At 36.0% G+C, this 24,968-nt stretch overlaps 1 protein-coding gene across 5 annotated transcripts in view; it reads left to right on the top strand.

Moving 5' to 3' along the window:
* Positions 1-24,968, top strand: part of LOC121727173 — a 72,307-nt gene that overhangs the window by 42,593 nt on the left and 4,746 nt on the right. For 2 of the 5 annotated variants that reach the window (XM_042114850.1, XM_042114854.1), the window contains 3 exons: positions 2,857-2,949; positions 24,149-24,451; positions 24,834-24,953. In XM_042114850.1, coding sequence (XP_041970784.1) covers positions 2,857-2,949; positions 24,149-24,451; positions 24,834-24,953 — 516 coding nt within the window. Of the gene's footprint in view, positions 1-2,856; positions 2,950-15,525; positions 15,832-21,204; positions 21,540-24,148; positions 24,452-24,833; positions 24,954-24,968 lie in introns of those variants that run through there. The other 3 variants (XM_042114853.1, XM_042114852.1, XM_042114851.1) reach the window with 3 other exon arrangements.

The raw sequence follows: 24,968 nt of genomic DNA, 5'->3' as shown, positions 1-24,968 counted from the left end.
AATCACACTTATGGAAATGAGCAGTCATTAGGTACTTTCTGAGAGTCTAAACGCATTGTATAAACCATAGTTATCAAGAAACTAGATCGCATGTACACACTTTCGCTGCAGGACCGCACAATGTTATCGGTCATGTGTGCTCTCTATTCCGAAAATTTCGAAATATTTGTCCATCATATCATCTATCGTTATCTAAGTGTCACGCCTTAGAGCTGTTTGCTCGCTCTGTGTCAGTCACTTAGCACTCGTCCTGTGCCCGAGGGATACAATAAAGATAGTGTGAACACGACTATACTCCGTATTTGCCAAAGGATTTCTGTATTTATATTTGTTTTCGAATAAAATGAAATCTTTGAATACTGGGAAGTGTAGTATTTTTGCTACGATTGCTTGAGTAAATAAGTATTTTATTGGTATTGTTTTCTTTGAAATTTGATTAGTTAACCTAAGATTTACATAATAACAATAAAGTCTTATTCAAATACAAGCAATTTGGTATTTGATGCAATACTTGTATCAGGAAATCTTGGTGTGCAAAATTCCAAACACGAAACAAATAATAGTATCGTAATTATTAAGAACCTAATACAATTTTTATGTATATTTGGTTTCTTGTAACTATTTTATTTAAGGACACTGGTCACTGAATATTTCTATATGAAAATTCTACATATACCGGGCGGTTGATCAGCTTACATGCGTGGGTTAAATTGTGTAAAATTTGCACAATTTAACTAAAAAGGTGTAAATAGTATGTAACCGTGTTCAATTATCCAGTCGCCGGTAACAGTACTGGAGTTACGTGACTCAGAGTATAATCAGCCGAGTACCAGGTTTCATTAGCTTTTTATACGGCTGCCGGCTGTGAGAATGTCTTTAAGATGGCTTTCTTCCGCTCTGTTTGATGATAGACGAGGTGCTCCTTCTGATTTCAGACACGATATCATTGCGTCATGTAATGTGCAAAAAGGTGTTTATCATTATATCTATGGGCGTCGGAAAGGTGTTTTAAAACGCGCTTACTTTATACAAACTGCAAGAAAAACGTCGTTAAAAGCATACGAGTGTTTCACGTTAAATAATACTTATTAATGATGGATAGCGCTATTAATACGGCACGTACTCGTTTGTGAAGTCCCAGGTGTTTAGAGCCTATCATTATGCTGCTTCACCTTTGCAAAATAAAACTGCGAGCAGCATCAGTTTGGACATCTGCTGCGAACGGGTTAGTCGCACCTGCCACGAAAACGCATCGACAAACAATAGCAGGTGAACGATACATAGTTGTGTATCGTTAGCTGATATAATCCGCCGGCATATGCAGTAAGCAGCGAAATATGCCATGATTTTCGGCTACTTATAACTTGGGTAGGAGTCATTACTTAATAGGAAGATCAAATATTAAGGTCACCTTCAAAACACATTCGCAGTAGGAACTGTTACAAAAGTTATAAGCGCCATGGGAAGTAAAAAACTCCTATACGGTATTATGTAAGCTTTGGATTTGCGATTTTCGCGATGCTCGGCTGAGCAGAAAACTCGTGGTTAATTGATACATAAAATAAATGAATGAAACTACTAGAGTTACTACAAGTAGAAGTAGTCATAAAAAGTTGTTGTTTGATGGCAGTAGAATAAAAAGTGAAAAATTACGAGTGGGAGAATTTATAGCCTGAATAACTCGAACTAACCTTGAGGTTTAGTATTTTAACGAGTCACAATATAAACTATGCTCGCATCCTTTTTCGTCGCCTTCAAGTTTTTTGCGACGTCACATGTCGTTTGCACCTGACGCGAAACGTGCCGGGGGAGACGGCGTTGTAACCGTAATCGCCCGCTTCCCAACCTGCTGGATATAGCGTCATTAATTTCGTTATCGTCGGCTTAATTAAAACGTATCAAGCTTAATAAGCTCGAGATTATCTGCAGCTCATACGGGAAGTTACAACATAAAACGATAAAAATGATGTATTAAAATGTACGTCAAGTTAGCTCTACATTTATAAGACTACATATTTTTCCTCTTAGAAATGCATCTTATGAATTATGACGTATGTTCTGCTCTACCAGCGTTGCCAGACGTCCCGATTTTGGCGGGACGTCTCGATTTTTTCATCAAAATTAAATGTCCCGCGCGGGACAGGCTCAGTCCGTAGGAGTGTGGGAGGTAGAGTGGTGGATTTTCTTTGGCTACTTTAGCTATCTATTGTCACGTAAACGTTATTTTAACGCAAATTTAAAGATAAAAATTAAAAAAAAAACTTTTGATTTTATACCTGCTTTTTGATTTTATCCCGCTTTTTCACTCAAAAAGTCCGAAAGTCCCGACTTGGCACAAAAAAAATCTGGCAACGCTGTGCTCTACATTTGCGTGTACTATTGCCTTTTGCAAAAGCGAACGTGTTTGTTCAGTTTACTTTTTCTTTCGGCAGGTGACAGTTCTAACATTTGTACTTCGTTTTAGTTTTAATTAAACTGAAGTTGTAATTTAAAAGCTACAATGAATTTAAGGTATTGTGATAAAGTACAAATTTCACAATAATGACATTGAGGGTCGAGATTAAATCAAAATATGAATTACCTAATAGGTACAGATTTTTACTAATTGATGTTTCATAGCCGAATCCTAAATTTGTGGCTGGACAATCCAAGCATAGAGCAAATGGCTCTTATGGATATGACAAGAGATAAATTATGCTCGACCAGATCGACTGAACTATGTATCGCAAATTGTCTCACTATCCCATGTACTCACTTTTATAAAAATTTCGTCATGTTTTAAAAGCTATTTTAATATTTTTAACGAATGTTCTATAGCCTATGAATAATAAAATATGATATGTGTTATTGTTGCAGGTGTTGTGGCACCTCGACATATTCCGGCGCAGCTTCCGCGAGCTCACCGGTCACGCCTGCCTCGGCCCTTCATGCATTTTTTGCGCCCTAAAGGTGAGTTTCCCTATTAATTTACACAGCAGCAAGTAGTGTGTCCTTACCTCGTGTCCGGTGGAATACTGCCATAATTATTCTACTTTTATTTTCTTACAAAGCTGCTTGTTTAAAGGCAAACATTTTAAGGTCGCCGCTACTGACTGTTTTAAAGGTTCCAAAAAGTTATTTTTTTTACTTTTAGTTAAGGTACCTTAAATGTTAGAAACGCATATAGAGTAGCTTTTCATAAGGCCAAATGAGCCAGTCAAAAAAATTGCAAAAGTTTCCCTTTGGAGCTCGTTGATGTCTTTTATATAAACTTTATATCATTTACCTACTTATTCTTATTGACTGACCTTCTTTGACTCACAATGATGTTAATAATGATTAAAGTTACGTGTTGAATAGTGATTGATGAATTTAACACACCAGTGACGACTCGTCGTTACCATTCAATGTAATTGAATGTCATTGAATTCTTTGTCGGCGTCACGACATGTTTACGATTTGCGCTTATTTAATTTTGCATTCTTGCATTCGTTTGTGAATGCTTCTGGCTGTAGTATTCTTTGTTGTGGTAACATACAAACTATGTTACCACAACAAAGGTCTATGGTATAAGGCATACTTCGTTTTTAATTTTTTTTTTACTTGAAACAAAATATCACTTTCAATTTACAACTGTCTGAACTCTACGATTATTGGCCGAATGAACGAGTCATTTCCCGTAAAAAAGCTTAACTGGACCTTATTTAAAGGGCAGTTTTGGCAGGACCCGAGCTAGCCATTTAGCCGCTCCAGGCAAAGATCATTTTCGCCGCCCTTTACATATACAGGAAACATATTTGTTGGGGGAAAATGGGAGGAACATTTAAGTAAAATACTCAAATATTTCCACTAGCAAACTTAAGGTAGGTTAGCTGGTAAAATTCTCAAACTTAAGTGGTGGATGGCTAGGTTGGAAGAGGAGTAAGTCAATTTCGCCGTCCCTCATTTTTGCCGCTCTGGACAAATGCCCAGCTCGCCCCCCCTTAGATCAGGCCCTGACTGTATTGGGGTATATAATGAGTGGTTAAGTAAATCGTTGCGTTTGGTTCCGCTCACGCCGCTGTCTCGCCGATCATTCGTGACCTTTCGTGAACAATGCACAGTTCAGTTTATTCGACCCCAAATAGAGCCTCAACTTTCAACACGTCTCGAACTAAAAGATGATGCAGCACTACTTTTGTAACCGCTAGTCGTGTGTGTATATCACGAGTTTCACCCCCTTCGTGAAGAAATGTTAAATGGTTTTCAACCCCTCACCGAAAATTATTTGGTGATGGCCGATGGGTAATGGTATGATCGATTTTCATGTTTTTGTTAATGTAAAAACATACAATTTTAACTTTATCATCAATCCCTAACATGCTCATACTTATTTTGTATAAGCGAGTATTGCAAAGCGAGTACTGCTAAACTATTCAATATATTTTAACAGTCTTAAATTAACTACCAATTGATTTGTCCGTGACTCCGAGTAACTGTAAGGACGGGTTCCTATAAAATTGTCAGGACTTATAAGTATTGATGTTGCATTCCTGATGCAGTCCTTGTTTGAAGTCGATGGGCTTTTGTTCGTTTTATATAGCATAAAAATATTATATCCTGTCTCATTGCGAAAGTTTTGTGAAATAATTTAGGTATAAATAAACATTGTAAAGTCAAACCAGATGTGTAATAGTTCAAAGCATATCTCAGTTTATAATGCTAACGGACTGTTTATTGCCTAAAAATATTTGGAACAAAGTCATTTCTTTAGTTATGAAATTCGAAGCTCGTTGAGGGTATTCACTGTTGGGTGAGCGATTTGCCTCAGTGCCGTTTACAATGCGATTCGTTTTGGGTTCAAATTGGCGACCGCTATTTACTCTTGTAATTGAATTTCGGGTTTTTTATTTAGTCAATTTGCTGAATTTATAATATCTTCTCTTATTTTTTAAAGGCTATTTGTATGTTTTAATTTTATCGAGTAATTGCTCTAGAATCAACATAAATATACAAAACTTCATAAAAGAAACATTACATCTATTTCAAAACATGTTCCGATAGTAATAATGTATTGAAAATTATGTGTATAGAACATATTTCTCATAATAGGAAACTAATTCTCAGAATCATTTGCTGTCAAGGTATTGTAACCGAGATATTACTAACTGCGTTTATTATCTTAATAGTTTAAAGTGTTTATGAAAGAAAAACATTTTCTGTTACATCACCTGATAATATCGTTATTGTCTATCGATGCTCACGAATTTATTTCTCGAATCTTACTTCATATTCTAGTTAATCGTTTTAGTTATTGTTCCTTGGAAATATTTAACTGGGTTATTTGTGTTTTATCATTTACAGGTTCTTAGTTTACATTTGTATTGGTTGATTTATATACAGGGTGTAAGTGTAACAAAACTAAGTGATAATACTTTAGGGTGTGTACGTGTTCCTTGTAAAGAGTTCAATGTGAAAGTAGCAGCGCTGAAAGATATTTTTTTTTTCACTTTTGTATGGGCAAGCGCCCCAGCTTCACGAGTTTCCCCACTTAGTTTTGTTACACATATAGATCAACAACGCTTTTTGGCGCATGTCTAAAATTACAGCCGTCATTTAAATGTCACTTGAAATGCAACTGTTCCACACTTGAGCCCTCTTTTCAATGTCAGCCAAGCCAAGCATCATTTTGCATTTGTTATGTGGCTTTTTAGTTACTACTTACTTGGCAGTTGCTTTGCATCCTCATTCCTCGCCCTTGAAGCGCCAAACTATCTTTGAACGTCTTAACTAAATTAAATATGATTCGTGCGTCTCACGCTGTGTCCATGATACGCTTCTGTCATGTCTTTCTATCATAGACAAAACCACAAAACTATTGAACTGAATTATTAGCCTAATTAGTACATAAGCTCACGGCCAACACGTTTCTGTCGTGAGACTGGCCGACAAAGGAGTTAATGTCTACTGTCTCAGATATTACGTGCCTCAAGCTGGAGCAAACTGGGGCATTCAATTACTCTTGATTACACCACGTTTCGTTTCTGCAATTGCACTAGTTTTGACAACGTCTGTATTTAGAATAAATATTGTGTCTGGAGTCTGGACTCTGGAAACTGTACTTCCTATATGTGTAGGAATTTCTCTCATATACATACTTGCTTTTAGGCTTCTCAACAGACATTTAGCTCTTTGATTACTTAAAAGTCTCGATCGATGTAGGCTAGCTAGCAGGGTTCAAAAAGTTATATTTATAAAATATGAAAGTTTGGTTAAAATGTGTACCAATTTTGCAGTAGAGGAAAAATGACTATCACTTTCTTCGCTATGACTACTTGTAAGCTTTCCATAGATATAAGTTATAACAAGACCTAAAAGAAAAAGAAGGATCAGAAACTTTTCCACAGACATCCTAGACTTTGTTTTTATGTCCACAAAAACAGTATCAAATGATTTGAATATAAATTCGAATGTAGCTCTAGAGCGAGATGTGATTTGGTGACGTAGCGTCGATTTAGTGCCAAACTAGTTTTGTAAGCAGCCATACAAACGTTAGAGAGGCTGACCACAGTGTGCCGCAGTATAAATAATATACAGTAGCGTTTCCTAGCCGTGCCGTTGAAATCAATCTTTCTAAACCCATAGACAAGTTTTTTGCTCACATGACGTGCTACTGCTATGTTTTGTTTCTTAAAGTTATATTAAATTACGCTTACGTTTTCCTGCGTGCAATTCGGGTAGTGTATTATGAAGATGGTCTACTGTATACTTTTTATATTGTGGTCATTCTATGGGCACGCGCACAGAACCGGTCCCTCCAAGACCACTCCGAGTTTGAAGTCACGTTTAATGCTTATACTATATGTATAGTATATTATGGTACTATAGTGGTAGTAAGAGTAGGTACAGCCGTGGCCCGTGAGCCGCAGTTTCATCGGCCAAGGCTTTTGTTCTCGATGAACTTTCATTGGTAGTCGGTACTTTTTAATGAGATAAAGGGTTTTGCGATTCAAAAAACAATACTTACTTTATATTAAGTTTACGTTCTGCATCTGACGGACAGCGACATACCAAATTGTGATGATAATTAAAAAATCCAAACCCGGATTACTATCAACTTTATGATAGGTATGTAAATACATAGCTTGTTAATATAAACAAAAACTTGCTAGACTTTTACTGACTAGAGTTGTCATTGGATAAATCGTGTTTCCTAAAAACAAAAACAAATGAGTATGATGAAGTCATATAACAATTTTTAAACAGTTTTTTTTATTAAGATGTTTGCTTCTAAGCAAACCTGTTGCTACCTTATGACCTCTAGGTCATAAGGTAGCAACAGGTATACAAATTAGAACATGGGAGAAGTGCAGTTGTGCCCGTTTTCGCCATCCGCACCCTAAACTTAAGTGTAGCGGCCATTGAGGGTACCTAGCGCTAACTGAAGAAACCTGGGATTTAGTCGCAGACTTTTAGTTACACAGAGTGTAACAAAACAGACTGAAAATAATTTAGAATTTAGGGTTTGTATGTGTCCCTTACATAGAGCTCACTCTAAAAGTTGCAGCACTGAAGCAGAGACTGAAGTTTTGAATTTTCTGTTTCTATGTGAAATGTCACAACGTCATAATTTAAAAATGCAAAAATATAATAAAAAGTAACTATTTTAGCTCTGCTACTTTCACAGTCAACTCTATACAACGGACACATAGACACCCTAAAGTACATAATATTATCATTTATTACTATGTTTTGTTACACCCTATAAAAGGACTATATTCACTATAACAACTCTTAGAATTTACCTTTACGCAATTTAGGCAGATTATTTTAGCCTTGAAAGTCTCGCTTCTTTACATCTATGTGCTCATCGTTACGACCTTTGAGCACTTACTATTACATAGTTTGTTTTACAAGCTTTAAGCTTCATGTTGACGATTTAAACCGCATATTATAGTCCTAAAGTAGTTTTCATTTAAAATCTTTCTATGCTTTTCCTTATTTGTGACCTTGTACAAAAAATCCAAGATTGTGCTTTTGTTTGTAACTATAATAAAAAAAAAATCATTACTTACTAGATAATTTTATTTTTTTAAACGGGCTTTGGCCCACCACACATTCCCACCACTGTATCTCCTGTGTCGCCTGGATCGACAGCGGTATCCAACCACGAAAACCCTTTGATATGATCTCAGGGAGAGTTTACTGAAAAATGTTAAAAAAAAATTTAAGCAGCAACAATTCCAATCCAATTTTGATTAAAAACGATTCCACTTGATGGCGTCTAATAGACGGGAAAGTTAATTCCCGCCTCCATACACTACCATATAAGAGTTACGCAACCCGTGTCAAACTTATACCATAATATACGTGATTACTATATCGATATACAACACAACCTTGCACCAGCACGTAGGATGACCAGTAGGCTGTATTTAAATCTTTATATGTTATTAAAATATAGTGATTTTGCAACTTGATTTAATTTGAAACGGAAGGGCCGTACCTTAAATTGACAGATTGTGAAAAACAGCATTTTTGATTGGTTATGTCTTATGACATAATATGAGAGACCTGGAGAATACAGCCAGAAGTACGAATTTATAATCACCTCTACACGTTGGGCTATAATATGTAGCCATGATTGGGAAGCTGTCAATAGTGCACAATTCTAGATGTACTTACAGTGTACAGTGTACAGAGTACACCATCATTGGCCAATGCAACGTGAAGAAACCGCAATTTTTATGTTTGTTTAGCATCAATAAGACAAATTGTTTTGATTGAAAGTTAATGCTAAGGTAAACAAGAAACGTCCCTCTCGTTAAGGTAACTGTAAACCGTGACGTGTGCCCGCTTCTGTGACTTCTGTTTACATTAAACATTATCAACCGCGGCCATCTGTCGGCGACACGCACACAACTGGCTCTACAATTTACGTACAAGGGGATTTGTTCGTAATTTGTGAACGTGTGAAGTTTTACCGGTCGCATAGACGTGCAATTTTGTTGTCAATATCACGTTTTAATTTTGTTGAACCCAATACCCATACCCCAGTAAAGTTAGACATTTGAGGTTGCATAAATTCGCACCAAGCTGAGAGATATTTTCAAATATAATTTTTAAATATATTCTAAACAATTTTACCGATTTTCAGCTTGGTGCGAATTTATGCAACCTCAATTGTCTAACTTGACTGGGGTATGAAGGCGCGTGATGTTTAATATCAACCCTAGACGGTCAATAATATTTCCCAATACGTGATATTGTTCAATATTACTAGGGGCCCACATAGCTTATCGTTTCAGAAATATCGTCTCTCTCTTTTATACCCTAAATAAAAAGAATGACAATAATTTCTCTCGTGAACTTGTAGAGGTACATAACGTAGAGTGGCGCAATTCGCAAATAGATTTTCTGGTACAATTTGATAAATATGATTCGCATCAGACACTTTTCTCCCATCTTCTACTTTCGCCTTAAATTTATTTAATGTACACGCAAAGATATTATCATAAATAATTTCCATAATCAAAAATCTACTACTGTACGAGCAGCCAGCGACAACCTGTATTTCATGTAATAGATCGCATTATTATAAGCTAGCCAGTTAATAAGCAATTTAAATATCATTCTGTGATATTATGTTTGATTGCTAATAAAATGCACACTGCAGTCCAATACAAGTATCATTATAGTCCGCTATTTGATATTTCTAGTTTTCGTAGGAAGCCATCAGAATGTCGTAATGACATCATCTTGTACCTGTATTAGTATCAACCTACGGTCCGTTTTTCTTAACGCCTTTCCGATGTATTTCCATGTAAAGCTATGTTTATGTTGTACGAACATACTACCGCCTAGTTACTTTACATAAATAGAAAATAAGTTATATACGTAGTGGAAGGTTAGGAAGATTAGAGAATATTAAGTACTTACAAAGTAATGCATAAGGTCTGCGTTTTTGCTTCTAATACGCCCACGATATAAAATTGTTAAAAGAGTAACATGTTACTAACAAAAGCAAATGTTAGACGAAAATTAGGCCCGTGCGTCGCTCGCGACCGAAAATGAAGAATTGAAAATGTCAACAGAATGTGACTCACGTAAAGGCACTTCAAAACTTTCTACGCTTACGTTTTGACTGACGTATCTAATATCTATTCGGTTTCATACGTACTTTAAACTAGGTTATTCCTGCGGGTTCGTCCGTGTGAAATTTCTGTCATAAAAAGTTTAGACCCGTTTTAGAGTTTAAAAAAATCTGTCAGCATTTCTTTTTTTTGCATTTTCACTGTAGTCATAAGCCCATTAACTACTGATTTATACATTCTGTGGTTATATAGATTATTGTTTTAATAATATACAAAACCTGGTAGGATGTGCGATAGTACGTGCCTGGTTGTAGTTTGTGTCAATCATCGCAGATGTCATTGCCATCTGACACACGACTGAGGCGCGCTTGCGGTTGCATTGCATGTTCGCGGGGCAATCAATGGTGTTGTTACTGATTTTTGCATACATGCCATACATACATATAATACATTCTTTATGTCGTAAGTTAATTATAAATCTGTTAAAATGTGTTTATTGCTTAAAAAGATAATGTTCTCATTTGGTTATATTTCGCATGAATGAAATCGTTTGAGAATTGAGACAGTATATTTCCAAGAATCCTCGTGGGTAAACTATTTGCAACGTTTACTAATGTAGGCAAATCCATATACAGTGATTCCGTTTGAAATATAAGTGTCTAGTATTTCATACATTACATTTTTATGTGGACATTTACGGTATGATATCGCTATGGTCCATTACGGTAGTTGTTTTTACGCCCGCGCCATTGCTGTCGGTTGCTAAGTTCTAGTTTCTATTTGCACGTAGTCGTAGGTACAGTTTAGCCTTTTAATAATCTCAGCTATTAATAAATAAAACCTACGTTGGGTCACGTTTCTTTGAAGTATGACAAAAGTAGTATTTAGGGGGACTCTAAACCTTTTACAACAGTGCAGTATTAAAGGTTTTTTATGTGCTTGTGTCGACGTAAAAGGAGCTTAAAAGCTCAAAGCAGATTACAGAAAAGCGTAAAATGGGCTTATGGCACTCAATAGTCACAGATTCGAGATATGTGGCAGTTTTTGGATTAACTTTACAGAGTTTTCTAGAATCGAAGAATTTGACAAGTCTTTGCGATAGTATTTATTAAACAAAAATGCTCACTGATTTTTCTTATATATCAATGTAATATACAACGTATATTACATTGATATATATCAACTATGAGGTAATTCACGATCACGACTACTTCTGATATATTTTAAACTATTAAATCAATAGGCCAGAAGCCAGTTCACTCTATCGGTAACTTAAGCAACACGTTGACCCAAAGGTTGTATATGCATGGTCCAGTGCATTCTGTGATTGGCAGAGCAACCTTCAACCGAGCAGCTCCAGATTGGTCAGCTCTGGTCTGGTGTGGTATGCGAATTGTTCTTACTTATTATCTGCAATTCGTTATCTGTGTATTGTTTCGTAACTACGACCTAGCCCAAATAACCATAGTTGGAAATTGGAATTCTCAGTTTTTGCCTCGTTACATGAGCTCTGATAAAAATACTAGAGACTTTTATATGAATCGTGTAAGTTGAGAGTATTTTTACTTTTACCAGGATTTTAATGCCAACGATATAAGGATCACTTTTATACAAACAAGTCTATTCAATATTAATGTACACTTTTGTACATTAATATTGAATGGACTTGTTTGTACCAATGACTTTTCCAACTTTCAGGCCGACTGCCAAGAAGGGTTCTCTACAGTTGGCCAGATCTAGTTTAAGCAAAAAATACGCATTAGCTATAACTATAAAGTATAAACCTATATCGAAAGAATTCGTTTATCAATAATACTTTCTATCTTGATAAGGATTTCCTGTGACCCGTTCAATTAGCGTTACATAACACGAAGCGCGGCGGATCACGACCGCGGACCGAGACGTCGCGGTTCGTTATGTTCGCTTGTCCGGTCAACACACACAAACACGAATATTGCAGTATTAGTAGTATACATTGCAATATTGCACTGTATTCAGAGCCTGTATTGTTACATTCAACCAATTTTTCAAAATGCGTGGTTCAGGAGGATATAAAAACACAAATCTTGGTAATAAATATGTGAGCGATTTTGACGTTGGTATGCCTATTTCTATCCGTGAACTATTTTAGGCTGGGACTGGATCTGTTTCTGAACCCGTCTACTAAAGAGTAGACCCGACTACTAAAGAGTCTAAAGAGACTGCAGAGGTAGAAAATCTAAAGTGTAAACACGGAAAACATCTTTGATACGCGTTTTCAACTGACATTTTTACCCGAACTTACGAAGTAAGTACTTAGTATAAATCTGTGTCCGAACGCATTATCATATCTCCAGCAGGCGTATCATGGTCACTATAGAAACGATTTCCTTCTATAGAAGAATCGACATACTGACAGATTTTATCGACAAAATGGCGGATTTCCATTGTCTTACAGCTAACTGTCAATTTGTCTATTCTTCCATAGAAAGAAACCGTTTCTATAGTGACCATGCTACGCCTGTATTCATGATAATATAGAGGTACTGTGCACTTTGTAATAAATAATAGGTGCTTGATATTCACTATTCAGGGTCATAAGCTCATGCATGTTGCAATCTAATTCTTGTTCTACGCATTATGTAATAACTAATAAATAATGACAATAAAATCCCAGTACAGGTAAAACACGTCTCATTTAATTGTTTTATGCGGTTAACTACATACTGCGAATGAATTAATGAATTCTGGGTTCAAGAATTCCTGCTGTCAAGGATTCTTGTGAAGTAAGTATAAAATTAATTATTCATAAGGCTGATTAAATTTCTAGATTTCATTCTTTTAGAAAAACTGTAATTTATAAATAATAAACGGTAAGTTTTGTATGTCTTTTTTCCCAACTCGAATGACGCATTTTCTTAAGAAATCTGACTAGATGTTTTTGCAACTTGAAAAATAAATAACATATGATATCCATACTTCCATAAGTACTTAATATTATAAATGCGAAAGTGTGTCTGTCAGTCTGTCCGTCTGTCTGTCTGTCTGTCTCTCTGTTACCTCTTCACGCTTAAACCGCTGAACCGATTTTGCTGAAATTTGGCATGAAGATACCTTGAGTCCGGAGAAAGGACATAGGTTAGTTTTTATTCTGGAAAAATGTACGGTTCCGGCGCGATAAACAAATTTTGGATCAACGGGGTTGCGTGTGTCCTCTAGTGACATATTAAATCGTAGGTTTATCAGAAAAGGTATAAAAATATGAAGTTGTTATAATTTTAATTTATCTATCAAACTAAATGTTTGCTAAAGGAAACTTAGCTACAATATAGCTTTGGATTGCATATTATTAAATTTCAGATTAATATTATTTTAAGTTAATTCTAATTAAGTACTTCCTTAAATATAAAACGACACTTGTTATTTAATTTATAGAATAACCATTAAATAAGTGAAATCTACTTGTAAGTCTAACATCCGATTTTATATTCGATTCGGATATGCCTAATTGATTTTAGCGCCATATACGCTTACTAGTTAATATGCAAATTATAATATAACTTAGTATTTCGTGTAGACTGTAGGCAGTATTTACGACAAGTCACAAATTCGTCAAGAACGGGTCTCGAGAGAAACGAACAAGTGCGAGGAAGTGGAACATCGACACATTTCCCCAAACAAAACTCGCTTTTACGCGAGACGACTGCAAAATGTGCCTACTGCTTACAATTTACATACACAATACATATAATATACAGTAGATCACCTTTATACTATAATACTCGTACGCACACTCACACATTAGTGTAATTTCAGACAACTTAAAGTAGGAATCGTTGCACGCGCGTGAAACATGCCGCTGTGTTGAGCGAGTTTGATTGTAAAGACACGGCTTAGCTACTTTACTGTATGTCGTATGATATGGTGTGTTAAATGTTAATACTAAATGACGCCCGTAACTTCGTTGCGCCAAAACTCGTTTATCGCGCGGGAACCGTATATTTTTCCGGAACAAAAAGTATCCTATGTCCTTTCCCGGGACCCATACCAAATTTCAGCAAAATGAGTTCAGCGGTATGGGCGTGAAGAGGTAACAGACGGACAGACACACTTTCGCAATTATAATATTAGTATGGATTTCTTTTCAATCATGAGAAATCTTTAGTTCCTTTTTGTATGTGTTGAAAATATAATTTTTCCGGCAGTTAATAGGCGGGCAATTAGAAATGACATTAAAAATATCGTGGCGCCAGCATTTCCGACTTCAACGATGTATTTCCTCGTTGTAATAGAATCGTTTGTTTACATTCGTCTTTAATTGATCACAAAGATAATCCCTGTGACTGCACTATTTCTCTAAAACACTGAAAGTGTCCCAATACTACTAATTACTAAACTTCTTATAGTTCTATTTCTACTTCTTCACATCTACTTCTCTACATAAAAATGTGAAAACAAAAAAAACCACACACATATGGACACTTTTAAAATGAAGTAACAAAGTGTGGTCTTACCCTTCTAAACAAGATTAATTTGTCTGTCCCATTATCTAATTATGTCGTAGACCCGGGATGATTTTGTAATATTGTGATAAGAGGGATCGTGTTATCAGTGTTGTATGGTGTTATGTGCACGGGAAACGCAGTTCAACAAACCGGCCGCTAAACACATCCCATATAAGGTACAGTTGTAACGAGCTTTGCTACATTTATACTCGATAGAGAAAGGCTACTATTGCGTAGGTTACGCGCAAAAAGTCGCATCTTTTGTCTGCGAAGTAAAGCTCAGCTTGTATGTAGTCTTTTGCAATCTATATATTCAAAGCTAAGCTTATACATGTATTGTTTTAAATGTCATCTTTAACACAGTACTATCAAAATACTTTTTTACACATAGGTAAAGCTTCTAAAAATAGTCCCCAAAAACATGTCCCCAAAGCTCTATTAAAATATGGAGCTTTTAAGTAGATTTATGACTGACAAAATATCTAATTTATTGCTTAGAGAAATCAGGTTGGTTTTCAACTCATTAAGTTTATTGCATTTCTACGAAAATTCTCAATTTAGAGAAATGATAAGAGGTTGTAGGGCTTTAAAGAAGGCTGGAGAAGTATGAAACGTAGAGACCAATGAAAGACAACTTTTAATGTAATGAAAACCGCTTATTGTTTTGCTTATTTAAAAGCCATTATTATGCAAAAATCCAAGCAAAAATCAATTTTTGTAGTTCGTGCAAAATTGATTGACATAACGAGTTCACGTATTCACTCCTTCGCGTGCAGAAGTACAGCTTCTGCTGAATATTAATTATCGTCATAAAGCTTCTTGCATCTCCGCTATATCGGGCCGAGATACCCCCCGCTCGTATCGATAGCGCCGTCTCGTTCCCCCTCATCGGCCTCAACGGAAGGCGCCAAAGCCTTAATTTCCTGTCCTTGTTCCACGCATGTGCCTACGCAGCCTGTCACTGCACAGCAATCGAGTAAACGCGGCCTCTCTATCGTAGCGTACAGACGCTTAACAAAGAATATATTATATTATGTATATTTGTATAGTTTAACTGTATGTGTAAGTGCAAAAGTGATAGTGACAAAGTTGATAATCGTGCATTGTGAGTTGTGCTAGTAGTGTTGTGTTCACGTGGTATTTACTCCTTGGTTCCCTGCGCGCGAAATATACATCAACATATCAATATATCTGGGTTTCTATATAGCAGTTCACTATATTCAGGGTCAAATTCCTATCTTAAAAATGTCAATATCGTTGCATATACGTTCGCCTTGGACAACATACGGGTGCCGGTCTGGTACAAATGAAATGATTGTAGAATCACTATCTTTTTTGATAGAGTCAAACTAAAAACTACTAAACATGGTCTAAACGTAGAACTAATTAATTTTTTTTGCTACTTATAATTAAAATCTAAATCAGATCAGAGGCTCTTAGCGGTGGATACTCCACTTATGGCTAGATAATTTATAATGGTAAGAGTAGTAGTAGTATAATAAATCCTTTTTAAAACACATTAATTATTATGATAAGCAGTAGGATAAACATCTATGTTAAGCAGTACTATAATACTAACTATTCAAGTTTCTTTGTGTATCCTTTACGCGCGAAATGTTAGTTGCCATCCACCATACTAAATATTGTGATAAAGCAGCTATCTCTTGATCTCTGTCTCTATTACATATTTCATAACTTAATGAGATGACATAAAGAACACAAGTTACATCCCACATAATAAATGTCTTTATTCTGGACGCCTACATCCAACTTAACATTAGTAACAGATCGATGATGATATCTTCTGCGTACAGGAAATGGAAAATACTCTTTAAAAATATATTAATAATGTCCTCAGAGGTGAAGAAACAAGTGAATCGACATGTGCTCATTTCAATTCGAATCCCAGAGGTAGAAACTCTACCCTCTGTCATGTGAACGCTTTTTGTAGAGCCATGCCATTTTAAACACAATAGGCAGGTAGCAGGAATAATAGCCAAAGTCGACATGTGTTTGAGGTCTATTAAAAGTTGTTGTGGGATCGTACCATTTATTTGCCAATAAATTATAGTTTGTAGTAGTCGTAGGTATAGTAAGAACTATTTCATTAAGTATAGTTATCGAGGTATAAAAGCTTATCGTCGTTGCACAATACGCCATAATAGATTATGTTGTGTGGAACAAATCGATTGTAAATAATTTAGCATGTCGTCTAGGTCGGAGCCGTGTTGGACCGAATCAGGCTTCACCGCGAGGCTCTCGTGAAAGGAGCTAAATATCGAAACGGTAAATTAACGACACGTAATTATTGTACTTTACACGCAATTACAAAACTTTTATGACTTAAAGAGTACAAACGAGAAAGTTAAAACTGCTTAAGTAAATTGAAAACATTTTCATCTTTATTATTTACAATACAAGAGAATAAGACCTTTGGAATTTATTTAGGTGCGAGTATAATGCAAATAGTTTACGTAAAGAAAAACATCAAAACCAAAAATTTCACCCTAGACATGTCTTACTCTAAGATTTCTAATTTAAACACGTTAGACGAGTAAAGTGTTTTTGCATGTATACGAATTAAAACTTAATTTGAAGCAAATTTAGAATTAATTATGTCTTATCTATAATTAAGACATTTGATTTAAGAGGCTTTTCAAAGTTTTTTGTCCGCTCTAAGGTTGATATTTGCATAACATGTGAATTGTGATGCGATGACTCTTTGAAATTACCAAATAGACCATGGCAAAAACCCGAACATTATAAAATCCGCTATTTCGTAAGGCTTAGAGCGCACGGATACTCAAATCTGCCCCCTCCTTCAGAGAAATGATGACGACACCATACAAAAATTGCCATACGAGTTACGACTCGAACTTTTCCTGTTGCATCTCACTTAGGCCTTTTGTTACTTTCATGACATGATTCATACCTACATACAAACAATGCAACATAAAAGTTACTTGAGTTCGAATGTAAATCATTTACCGGACATGCAATTTCCTTCTTAAAAATATTTATCTTTTAAAGGGCTATTTCCCCGTTAGAATCTTCTGTATTATAATATTTGCTCATTGGATCGGATTGGATTAATGTGATATTTTCACACTATGCTGCATCGTTACAATTCTATCATACCCGTATTGAAGAGTTTTAAATATCTGTATTTTAGTTAATTAGTTTGTTCAAATGTTAATTTTAAGCTTGGCTACATTTCTATTTTTCGACCTCTACACGTAAGCCCACGAGGCATGATAGACCAATATACACGTTTTTATAATCATCTTGGCAAAGGGCATATTAATTGTCCAATATTGCTCGTGATCGACATCAACAGATAGCAAATCGTGTTGGCAATCATAGTTATTCATCATAGCCCAACGGTGAGATATAGTACTAATTAAACATAATTTACCATGGCGCTATCTATATGGTGGTACAATAATATGGGAAGCTGTTTACTTTATAATTGATTTTTCTCACAGCCGGCGGCAGTAACTGGATCGCACCTTGTGAGAATCGTCCCACGGTTACCGACACCGTACAAATCTTATTGCTATTCCAATAACGTGTTTATTAATATCAGATTAGACAAGTTTCAAAGGAAATCCGCTGTTGATGCAACTTTTGTCATTTTATGAATGAAAGTGAATCGGATGCAATTTTTGGTTACGTCTGGTTTTGTAACGCTAAATTTTTGGGATGTGCGAATGTAGAACAAAAATTAAAATATAATATTATACAGAAGAACATAGAACCTCATCCTTGGAAGTCGGTTTAAAATATTTTCAATTAAAATAAATTCTAAGTATGGTCCTTTTAATTTATGCGTGGCAGGTGTAACCTTGCCGGTCCATATAACGTCTATCATGTTCTATCATTATGGGCTGTTTGACAACCACGTTACTGCGAGTTACAAAGGTGGTCACATAATTACATTGTTTCTTATTCTGCGTGGGCTGCCTGATCTTATTTAGAAGCTGGCAGTGACCTCGGCAATTGAAAGCTATCTTAGTAAGGCGAAACGTAGGCTCGTACTGTAATATAATAATTTTATATATCTTCAAGCTTAGGCAGAAACGAATAATAGCGCGATTGCCCATTAGTTTAAGTAGTAAAACAATGTGAAATCTGGTCACGCATGTAAAATATTTGTTTATGTGTTGATTGAGTCTAATTTAATACATTCGACTGAGATAGTCTACTGTATGTTGTAATACATACTGTGACCGTCGGCTTATACTATACCCCAATACGGTAATGCACATACGTGAGCTCTTGATTCGCCTGAGTCATGCCTTTTTTTAGAGATTTCTCATTATGATTATGGTCGTTTAAAATCGGTCAAAATGTCATCCATTTCCGGTTAAGTTATCCGTTACTGATATGCCACAGAAGTGCTTTGCAGATACATATTAGTCACAAAACATACTCTTACTAACTTTAATAAATTAGTAAGAGACTACATATTTAATAACAACTTGTATTGAATAGCGATCTACTTTGTATTTTTGTTATTAATAATTTGGCATGTTATAGAATAGTTATCCCCAATTTAATATTACTTTGCAAGAAATATAAAACACCTTATTTATTTATTTATTTATTTATTTTATTTCATAACATGTAAAATTACAATTCTGACAAAATATTGTATGTTAAATGTTGAATGTTAAAAGCTGCAAATGGTCTATCGCTTCCGTTTTACACTTATCTACGAAAACTATCAAAAAGCTCAAGGTGCGTATCGTCGAATAATCTCACCTGTATGGGGAATCCAAGGGACTATAAGCACAGAATACATATTAGTTTAACAACTATTAAGTGACGTCATATTTGTAATTACGGACCCCATAAATTAGATAAACATTTTTTTTTTTCGTGACTCAATCTCGTAAATATCGGAGGTCCAACATTCTTGTGCTGTGAGTCAGATAGAGGGTCCTACAAGGGCCCATACATTCCCGGGGTGACCCATGTCAAGTGTGATGTATTTCTCATAATCATCCCAACATACTGAAAGGTATTTAATCACTTAATTGATGTGTCATTACATTGTTAAGTGATCGTCATAATAGATAACTAGGTAATTACTGTAACTTAACAATACTTAAGTTAAATAGAGTTCGTATTTGTTTTATAAAATACTTGTATGTATGCACAATGCACATACAATTATTTGGAGTATTTGCAAATTACCATTTTTTTTTGTAAAGTAATAAGTAATAACTAATAAGAAACATATGCCTTATCTATTGTGGACCTCTGATAAGCTTGATTGAAAATTATTCAACTGTAATGGCTAGTGACTCTATATAAAAACGTTTCCGGGTATGAAATATATTTTCTGTCAAATGAGTCATAATTTTAAAAACTAGAGATCGCCCAATGGTCGAAATTCGACCTTACTTGCAACGACATTATGACTACTACATATATATATATATATATATATGTAGTAGTCATAATGTATATATATATTTTATTTTTTTTAAATATTGACTTCATCATAGTTTTTTTTTTCTATTCTTGTCTCTGGGACTCAGCTGATCTCAGACTAGGCTTGTCACTCAAAAATCTGTCATTTTCCCTAGTAGTAGTGTCGTAGTGTGTGTAACGTTTTATTTGTTAAAAATATATATGATAAAAGCATAATTTTAAAATAATATTAGCTCGATGCACTCCTTCACCATATAAACTCGTGACGCTCGGGCCCTTGCCCATACAAAAGTGAAAAAAAAATTCGTCTTTCAGCGCTGCTACTTTCACAGTGAACTCTCTACAAGGAACACGTACACACCCTAAAGTATTATCACTTATTTTTGTTACACACTGTATATAGATAAAATAAGCGCCTTACTAACTAAACTTTTTAACCGACACGTGCTTATTAATAGTAAAATAGTTGTTAGTTGGTTTATTAATTTATTTGTATGGTAATTTTTGGTACAGTCTTGAATCATTAATATACTTATTTTAATATCTTGTCAACGCCCTACTTTAAATATTTTAGGCTTTTTGAATTTTACTCAAACTGCACATGTACCTACTACTCACACTAGGGTTTGGTGTTCCAAAACTTTGTTTGCTTCGCGTTCAACACACGTGTTCTAAACAATACTTTCAAAATATATTGCTTAATAGTTTACTCGTTTCTACGTTTGTCTTCGTAAACAATGAAACGCGCGTGAAAGAGAGGCAAACGTGTATTTCTACTAGACAGAAAGTAATAGCAGATATCCCACGTGACGGTGTTAACAAAAGCTTTGAAAAAGTGATACTACCTGGAAGGTAGCGTTGGGTTTCCCGCCCCCGCGCCGAGTCTCTAGCTAGTCTAGTACAGAACCTTACGCGGAGTGATCGCTTCGCCATCGATAACCTAATAAGTTCAAAACATCGTTGCTAGGCTACTTGCGCTTCCCCCAATTTAAAGGATGACGCAATCCAATTAAAACACCATTTATACCACCTGCTGCTTCGTAGTGACAACTGGTGTTTTCGCGCCAAAACTTATATTATGGAGTTTAAATTTAATGTTACTTTAAAATATTATTCGACATAGTTAAACGTATCCAAGGAGTTTAGATGAATTCTAAACAGTATAGAGTACGTGGCTAGTTTGTATATTACCTTATCCGTCCGGACTATTGATGGTTATGTATATTTAGCGCGCAGGCATTGTCTTCGATCACGACCGGTATGGAGTCTGAATTGAAATGAGGGTTGAGGAGTGAATTTCAAGTGTCAGTGCCAGTGATGCGGACTAGGCGGTGAAATGATTAAGTTTCGGTACAAGCGCAAAGAGACCCCCGAGAAGGGTGGGACGGCGATTCAGAAGCAGAAGATCGAGGGTCTCAAGGACCGGGAACTACTGCCACCTAAGGACTTGATTGGCGGATCTCTAGCTGGAGTCCGCCACAACACCCTACCGAGAACCCGGCCACCATCGGCTGCGAGACGAGAGTTGCCGGAGCTTATCGGACCAACTGTATCTCTGTTTAGAGTAAGTTTCAATTGTCATGAAAACAGAAAAAAAAATATTTGTGTAAAAAATGCGAGTCTACAGTTCGCAAGGGAAGACTCTACGTAGAGCATGAATTTGTGAATACAATATAGTATCTTAGAAATTATTTCTATTCTAACTTTAACTATTATGTACGACTGTAGAATTAGTATGCGCTTAGCTATTTTTAAAGAGTATAATCGTGTTAAAAAATTAAGAGCAGCATAATTTAATATCATTTAAACGTTATGTAAATTGCATATTCAATTACGTTAGTTACCAGAAATACACGTTAGACGTGAGTATGCACATACGTAATTACACCTTCTCATTATGTATTTAATCCCGGGCTGACTGCGGTTAATTGCCACCGATTTAAATCGCGATTTAATTTGAATGGCGTTTAAAATTCATGGGATTCCAACGGTTGAAGTTGCTAGAATATGGGTATATGCTAAAGTCGTCCTGTTTGAGCTGTGTACTGAGAAATGAGAATGTGATTTTTTTTTTCAGTGAAGCTAAAATATATATTTTTTAATATGTGTTTCTGCAATCTGTTTCATCGAACATTCAGCAACAGTTTAAATAAGTATGTATTTAATCTTGTAGGCTCGGCTAGCCCAGTGGCTGCTCCCTCTGAAGCTAAAATATAATCACATAATAAAATACATACAAACATAGAAACTCGTTTTTTAAAGTCGGTTAAAATGCGCTGTATTGCTGACGTAAATGAATTGAAACACATTTGTTCCTATAACTGTTGGAACGAGTAAAATTTGTAATGCATTGTTCGTTTTTGACCCCCTAAAAGGCCATTGTATACTAGTTGGTAATATGTCCAGCGCTTGAGACAAAGCTCATATTCATGAGAGCACGTCTGCACGTTACGCCTTGAATTGTCAATTTCCTAAGGCTCTTGGTAATACTTTTATAGCTGCCATATATCTTTGTAACTAGGTTTTGTTCTCGAAACGTCTGTTAAAACAATGAGTTGGTATAGTCTTGTGTCGCAAAATGAAAAGTTAAAGTGTGTTAAGTATGTGAGAATATGTTTCAAAAACTATGTAATTTTTTAACCGACTTACAAAAAGAAGGAGGTTCTACATTCGGCTGTGGATATTTTTTTCAATAAAAAACTTCCTATTAAGACTTACCTAATAAAACTACAGAGTTGGTTTCTTCCGAAATGTTACGCCATACACTATACAGGCTGTACAACAATTGAATTCTTCTCTTCCTGATTTTTTATATATTTCTGTAATATAACAATATCATAGAAACAGTAGGAAGTGGAGAAAATATAAGTTTATAGAAAATATAAATGATCGAGTAAGAGCATGAAGTTCTATTCTCACGGCACAATAGCGGCCGCGTTCACACAGCCGCGGCTGATGTACCAAATATTATAATAACACGACGATTGCACGCTGTTCCAGTACATATTCCATAGTGTTAATGACTCAATAAAGTAATTTATCTGGAAATGCACAGGGATATAGGTAATAAATTATTAGCAGCTTTAAAATACTAAATTATTTTGATCTTAATCTCTACCTCAAAATATTTTGTGTAAAAGTATTTTGAGGTAGAGTTTATAACAGTATTTTGGTGATCATCTTCTTCTTGCTTGATACTTTAGGTAAATGTGCCATGGCCCATAGCCCATATCAGACAACGACAAAACGTTGTAATGATTCTAATGTTACACAACAGGTGGGTAAATCATTACTGCACAAAAATACCTTTATTTATTCGTCATAAAAAGTTTCTCAAAATAAAGTTTGTGGGTTCTCCAAATTGCTATAATCAACACGAAAAGGTGGTCTCGTTTGGGGATCCAGCTTAGATTTTTACGTGGAGCTCATTTTGATATTATGATTTTAAAGTGTTTCCTGTCACGAACAAAAAGCGGCAGGAAGAAGGTTGTGTCAGTGCACCCTGCACAGTGCACAGTGCACGTTATATTACTGGCATATAAAAACACATCATTTTAATGCAATTATTACCAAATGCTTAGTCAGATTTTTCATGACTTGTAATGTGTGACAAAAAATATTTTACCCGATTAATAGTCCCTTAACCCGAATAATACATGTAGTCAATTTGGCCTATTACATTTCGGGAGTTGGGACTTGGGTTACGTTTACTAAAGCAAGTTAATTCTAACTTTGAAATTTAAAATTAATTACGTTAACATTTCATGAGAACAATAATATTACTGCACATTATCCTATGTAACCGTCGTTATTTCTCATCTTTCATGAGAAACAACTTACAAGGTGTATCGTATGACTAATACTGGATGTGACCAGTAACTGTTTGTGCTAACTGTGATTAAAATTATTTATCGAATTTTAGTTTTTGAGAGTTTTGGTATTTTTAATTAATTGAGCTATGGAATTAAGTATTAATTACTTGTACATACTTACTTTATGTAGGTACAGTTTACTAGCCATATGTAGGTATTATAAGAACCTATATCACATTTAAACTGTTGTTCTATACACGTATAGACGTTATTGTTGTAATTCGTCTAATATTATGTGAAACATTCATGTAGTTATGTTTTTATATCAGCGAGATGTTTACCGTTATGTTTATTGTTACAGGAACTATTCGCTCAGCTACAATGGTCGGCGGAGCGGGCGCCGGCGGCCGACAGCTTGCGGCGGGCGTTGGGCGGCGGCGGGGCGCGCTTCCAACTGGGCTGCATGGCCGACGCCAGCGAGTGCTTCGAGCACCTCCTCCTGAGGGTCCACGCGCACGTGGCCGCCGGCTCCGGCGAGAAACGCGACGACGACGCGTGCCGGGCACCCCACTGCGTGCCGCACAGAAAGTTCGCCATGATGCTCGTCGAGCAGTCCGTCTGTGGCGCCTGCCAAGCTACCTCCGAACCCCTGCCTTTTACTCAGGTGAGCTAATTCATAACGCTGTCTTTGCTACTGCGTGCTAATGGTGCTCCACGGATTTACGCGGCTAACAGAGCATATAATATGCGATTTTACGCGCCAGGGACTACACTAAAATGCTCGTAAAATTAATAACATCGTGCATCGTCGTCTGCGAGATCTCTAACGGTCGTTCCCAATATTTGATCTATCTCTGGTTTTGCCTTACTAGAGATAGGAATAGCTCACATTAGACATTTTTATGTCAATTGTGAGCTATTCCTATCTCTAGTAGGGCAAAACCAGAGATAGATCAAATATTGGGAACGGCCGTAAGCGTGATGTTTTTCTTCTATAACTTCGTAACTTCTATAGGAACTGAATGTATAATTGTTGGCATCGACAGATGGTACACTACGTGTCCGCGACGGCGCTGACGGCGCAGGCGGCGCTGGGCGAGCACGGGGACAGCTTCGGCACCCTGCTGAGGAAGGCCGGCGGCATGGGCGACATACGGGACTGTCCTGTGAGTACTTTACGT

The sequence above is a fragment of the Aricia agestis genome, chromosome 5 (assembly GCF_905147365.1).
Source record: "Aricia agestis chromosome 5, ilAriAges1.1, whole genome shotgun sequence".
Lineage (NCBI taxonomy): Eukaryota > Metazoa > Arthropoda > Insecta > Lepidoptera > Lycaenidae > Aricia > Aricia agestis.
Note: the sequence above shows the minus strand (reverse complement) of the source record. Positions and strands in the feature narration are given on the sequence as shown.